Source organism: Egretta garzetta, unplaced genomic scaffold (genome assembly GCF_000687185.1).
Source record: "Egretta garzetta isolate BGI_Z169 unplaced genomic scaffold, ASM68718v1 scaffold190, whole genome shotgun sequence".
In the NCBI taxonomy this organism is placed as follows: Eukaryota; Metazoa; Chordata; class Aves; order Pelecaniformes; family Ardeidae; genus Egretta; species Egretta garzetta.
In genome coordinates, this window is record NW_009258272.1 from 2674236 (window position 1) to 2680235 (window position 6000).

Below are 6000 nucleotides of genomic sequence, written 5' to 3' on the forward strand. Positions count from 1 at the left end.
GCATCGCGTCAGCCCTCTCATCTGCTGACACCCCCTTGTCAGGGTGCCACGGCGCAGTGATGCTCCTCTCATCTAACAGTGGCGGGTGCAGAAGCAATCTGGCCAAGCGGCCTCCTTCCGTCTGCAGGCAGCGCCGTCACCCCGCTCCTCTCACAGGTGACATTTGAGCACTTCCCTCCGGCCCCGCTCCCCCACCTTCCAGCGAGGTTAATATTTTAATACATTTAATGGCTCATTCCGGCTTGGCAGCCCCTGCCCACGTTTTGTTGAGGGTCATCCATTACGCTGGGCACAATTTCGGAGGGCAAGGTTGCCGTTCTTGTCCCCCACCTCCTGAGGGCAAAAGGTTGGTTTGTGCTTCCAGGTTTTAATTAAAAGCGTGACGAGCTGCCCCTGCCAGCCCCAGCCCGGGTGCACGGTGCCGTGCGGGATGAGCTGTCTTCTCCAGAGTTACCCCAGCTGAGGATCCGGCCCCGGGGTCTCCTCCACAGCACCCAGCGCAGCTGTAGCTCCTCACCTTCTCCCTTCAGGCACGTGGGAGCTGCAGGGGGCTCTGCTTGTTTGGTGGCCAAATGGAAAAGCCAGGAGGGAGGATGGGGACGCGGTTCTTGCAGTCCACCTACGATGAGAAACCCCTCGGGAGGACCAGATGGGGCTGAGCTTTCCGGGTGGGTGGTGGAGGAGTTGTCATGGTTTGTTGTTTTTTTTGTTTAAATAATGCTCTCTACGTTAATAAACAGAATTTTTAGCTAGTAAATAAGATGCCCTTTCTCTCCCCCCCATTTCTCCAGCAGAAATACGTGCCCTGATCTAATATATTCTGCCTTTCTCACTCACTCACTCCGGAGGAACTGCAAATTCTGGTGGGAACAGAGTGCTAATAGAAAAGGGCCTCTAAAGATATTTGAAACATGACCAAGAAAGGACAGAGGGAGATTCAGCTCCAAATATGCTGGAAAATCTAGGAGATGGGCCAAGAGAGGGGGAATATCGGAAGCGAAGAGGGAAAAGTTAATTGGGAAGCATTAATTGGGGTGAAAGCGGGCAGTGCAGACATGGATTTGCTATGCAGGGCAGTGATGCAGCCGGAGGCACTGCCCTGGGCATGGAGCTGCCCCGGTGCGGGGGGAACTCATCCAGCTTGACCCGTGGCAGCGGAGAAGCTGCCCTCCACCTCTGTCCAAGTGGGGACGTGCCAATTTACCAGTTCTTACTGATTTGATGGTGTTTTCCTTGTTGAAAGTCCTAGCTTCTAGAATCCTGTGATTGCCTGGAAATCTAGAATCTGCAAAACCATGACTTCAATGTTGTGCAGAGCTTTATTTCTTTGGGCTTGATCTCTGGGTAGTTTCTAGCCCTCAAGTTTGCAGGGAAAAGCTCGGTTATGCCCTAAAGGCTCAGAAAGCAAATTTAGGGGAGGAAAAAAAAAAACAAAACCCATCCAGTGATTGATTCATTTTTAAAATCTCATCATTTTTATGCCAATCTCATTATATTATTTTTTTTAATGCCTGACTCATGATTTTTTTCGAGCGTTTGGTGTTGGCAGGGCTGTGTGCGTGAGTGTGATGGCGTGTGCACGCAGCGGCCCTCTGCTGATAGATAATGCAGTGCTGGTTCAAGACAGCGGGGCTGTGGTCTTCAAGAGCTGCTGAATATTCCTCCACCGCCGTTTCATTGCCAAGCACAGAGTTTTCAAATTAACACCCCCCACCCAAAAAAAAAAAAAAAAGGAGACTAGCACTGGGCGTTGAGTCATTGCGTGGCTTTTTAGGTGCTGGTGGGAGAGCAGGAGAGATGCTAAAGGGGGATAAACCACCCTGTGATTCCTGGCGTTGCCTCGGGGGTATTTTAAGGTCAGAGGGGTCAGTGTTTATTTGCAGCCCCCCCTGTGTTTAAAGATCTAATAAATAGCCTGTGGAGGTGAAGTCCATCGGTCTGTCTCCATCAGTGACTTGTTCTGTGACCTTGGAGTAAATGGCTTTGTCTCTCCTGTCGGTAGGAGGGTGATGGGATCTGTTGCCCAAGATGGTTTGCAGGTATTGGTTAATATACAAAATGTGCTTTGAAGATGAAAAATACCTTGGAGATGCTTAAAAGCTCTCGACAAGCATCTGCGTTCCCTTTGCAGGCACCCAGCAGAAAGCAGAGTGCCTGAATACTTTGTCACAGACAAAATCTGCTGCGTGTGCAGCTTGGAGAGGCAGGGTTGGGAGCTTCCCCAGGCTTTACATGGCCATTGCATTCGTAGGCATTTACGCCTGAGGGAACTGGGAGTGTTTAGTCTGGAGAAGAGGAGGCTGAGGGGAGACCTGATCACCCTCTACAACTACCTGAAAGGAGGCTGTAGGGAGGTGGGGGTCGGCCTCTTCTCCCTGGTAACGGGCAATAGGACGAGGGGGAATGATTTGAAGCTGCGCCAGGGCAGGTTTAGGTTGGACATTAGAAAAAACTTCTTCACAGAAATGGTTGTCAGGCTCTGGAATGGGCTGCCCAGGGAGGGGGTCAAGTCCCCATCCCTGGTGTTATTTAAAAGAAGGGCAGATGAGGTGCTTAGGGACATGGTTTAGTGGTGGGATGGCAGGGTTAGGTTAAAGGTTGGACTTGATGATCTTAAAGGTCTTTTCCAACCAAAGCGATTCTATGATTCTTCCTTGCTTAAGAGAGGGGCATCACGGTGTGGCTGTGCTGGGGGCTTTGCGGAGCCGTCCCGGGCTGGAGCGGTGCAGCAGGGCTGTGCCTGCCCCCGGCCCTGCATCCCCTGCCCCAGGTCCCCCCTCCCCAAGCACAGGGATGAGCCTCCACATCCCAGCAAATTCCAAGCTTCACGTGGCTTTCCAGCTTTGGCAGTGTCTCCAGGTGATGAGCGAGGTGTGGGTGCTCCGGGAGGCTTGGCCCAGCTGTGAAACCTTCAGGAGGAGTTTCACTGTTGTGAATTCACTGTTGTCTAGTGTAGAGTTGGATTCACCACAACTCCAGGCTACTGGTAACATATCTCTCTCCACATCCCAGCAAATTCCAAGCTTCACGTGGCTTTCCAGCTTTGGCAGTGTCTCCAGGTGATGAGCGAGGTGTGGGTGCTCCGGGAGGCTTGGCCCAGCTGTGAAACCTTCAGGAGGAGTTTCACTGTTGTGAATTCACTGTTGTCTAGTGTAGAGTTGGATTCACCACAACTCCAGGCTACTGGTAACATATCTCTTTGTTGCTACCATGAAAATGGTAGATGATAGTATCTTTAAAAACACCATAACTTTTTGATTTCCATCAAGGATGTCAGAGTTATATAGCAAATTTATTATATGCAGCTTAATCACAAACCCTTGATTTTCTTGGGAAGCCAGAGCAGCTCTCTTTGCGGTGCCCTGCCTGTGCCATGTGCTGCCAGCTCCCTGCCAGCCCTAATGGTGCCTTTTCTCTCTAAGGGAAGAAGCGATGCTGTCCACCTACTTTGAAACCATCAATGACTTGCTCTCCTCCTTCGGGCCTGTCCGAGACTGCTCCCGCAACAACGGTGGCTGTACCCGCAACTTCAAGTGCGTTTCGGATCGCAAGGTGGACTCGACGGGCTGCGTGGTAGGTACTGTGGCCACTGGCCCCTGGGGCTGGCATCTGCTTTGGGGACAAGCCAGAGGGGACATTGCCTGCTCCCTCTCCAGGGATGTGGTCACCTCCCACCCCTGGGGCCTTCATGGCAAATCACATATGCCTTAAGGAACTCAGGGAAGGAGCCCGGGGGCTCAGATGAGCAAAAGAAAAATGCTTGAGGCTGGTGGTCGTTTTCCTGCTTGTCAAGAAAGCACGGGCTGAAAGCAGTCTCGCTTTTTCTCCTGCCTTCTGCTTCCCAGCATGGGAGAAAGATGAAGCATCTCCCCATCACCTTCCTCTCTGGGCCCCTCTGACACCCTCAGAGTTTTGATTTGTGTCTGAACATGCTCACATCTTGCCAGTCAACCTACTGAGTCCCAGGTTTTGCAGACCTCTTTGACCCTGGACCATTGGTTTTGGGCAGAGGCTCTGATTCACTCCCTGCTATCGATGCACAGAGGGCTTTTGCCGCTCTCCGTGTGGGCTGCAGCAGAGCTCAGCACCTCTCCTGGCTCGAGCTCAGCACCTCTCCTGGCTCTAACCCATCTCGCCTTGGCAGCAAAGTGCCACTTCCCTGCATACGGAGCTTGGACGAGTCTGGTACAACGCGCAGGGACACGGGGACAGGGCCCTGGGAAACTGGGGGACTCCTGGAGCATCCCTTCTCCTCTGCCTGCTGTAGGAGCCGTCCACCGGGCAGCGAGTGGTGACCCCTGCGGGGGTCCAGAGCTCCTCAGCCGCTCCATCTGCCCTGCAAACACATGCCCACTGCTCCAAAGCTCCCCGAAACCCCTCTGCCCCCTCCCCTCTCACTGCGGGCAGAGCCCCCATCGCCCCATCCTTCCCATCTCGGCAGAGGCAGGAGTTAAATGTCTCTTTATTTATTGAAGATGTTTACACATGGCACCCGGGAAAGGTCAGGCTGGAGCAGTGCCGTCCCGGGGGTGGCGTTTTCATTATCCCCTCTCCGATGGCTTGTTAGGGCCCTTTAGCACGACAGCCTGACGTGTCACCGGCAGCGCCCGGTGCCATCTCCCCCTTGTCGCTCCTCTCCCTTTCCTGCTTTCTTTTCCCATTGTTGTTTTCTTTTGTTCCCTTTTCCAGGGAGCAGCTGCCTTTTATCATCTTTTTGGGGGGGTTTCCCCCCTTTTTTGGGCTGTAATTTTGCTCTGAACACCGACGTGCCTCCCGGACACTGTCAGAAGCAGTCAGGGCTTGCTGGGAAGAGATGCCTCTTTTTAAAAGTCAGGTTGTCTTAAGCTAGAAATTGTCAATAAATTACAGGCCTAGCACTCGGCACGCCGGTGTGTGGAGAGGCAGAAATTGAAAACTGTGTCACTTGGGGAAAATAACCCCCCCCCCGCTTCTGTAAGGCCTAAAGGAGACTTTATGTAAAGAGAACAAAGCACACAGAAGGCAGCAGGGGGAAAAGGAGAAGCGGCGGGAGCCGTCCTCCCGGAGTGCATCCCCTCCCCGTGAGCCCTGGGCGAGTGGTGACACATGGGGACTGCGGGACCCCCTGTCCCCCCGTGTTATGCCGGGCTCCCAGGGCTGTGCATCCCGTGGAGACAGAAGACAGTGGCAGAGATGTCTGTCTCTCCTTTTTTCTGCTCTTCACTCCTTTTTCTCCCCGCTGCAGGAGCATGAGGTGCCTCTGCCTGTGTCCACAGCCCCTGGTCTTGGGGTGAAGCCCCCCCCAGCTCCCCAGCCCCAGCTGTAGCCTGAGGACAGCAGAACTGAGGTCCCCAGGGGGAGTTTGCAGATGGCTGCTGCATCCCACCTCTGATCCACCTCTGTCCCTGCTTCCCATCAGACTGACACCCGGGGCACAGTGCTCCATCCCTCCCAGCTCTCCCAGCCCCAGGCAATATTTCACACTCACCACCTGCCTGTAGGTCCCCAGCAGTGGCAGGGGTGCAAGCAGAGGTCTGGGGGGCACTGGCCCCTGTTTCTGAACATGGTTTGTGGCTGTCCATCTGGGAAAAAGCCTAAGGGGGTGGGCAGGCAGTGCTGCCTCCAGCCCCAGGTCACACTCATGGTGCTGAGTGGGGTTGCAGGTGATGGGAGCTGAGTTTCAGAGCTCGCCGCAGCCCCAGCGTTGTGACCTTGCAGCCCCTCCTGCACTGGCCCCTGCACTGGGCGATGCGTCCCCTCCTCATCCCAGCCCTGCTCCCAGAGGCTGCCGGGCATGAGCTGGGCTTCCAGTGCGAGCAGGGATGGGGCCATTTGCTGCAAATTTGCAGGGATGTCAGTTAGTTGTAAAGCTGAACTGCCGTGAACTCAATTTGCCAATTTGGTAAGTGCTATGGGCAATATCAGGATGTAATTTAATTAAGCTATCCCCTTTTTATGGAGTTCAGGGAGCATTCACGTACTAATTTTAGCACTAGGTTTGCTTCAGCTTTACTCCGGACA

General features: G+C 53.8%; 1 protein-coding gene across 1 annotated transcript in view; it reads left to right on the forward strand.

Moving 5' to 3' along the window:
* Positions 1-6000, forward strand: part of ASTN2 (astrotactin 2) — a 315089-nt gene that overhangs the window by 142792 nt on the left and 166297 nt on the right. The window contains 1 exon segment of the mRNA XM_035890105.1: positions 3423-3573. Coding sequence (XP_035745998.1) covers positions 3423-3573 — 151 coding nt within the window.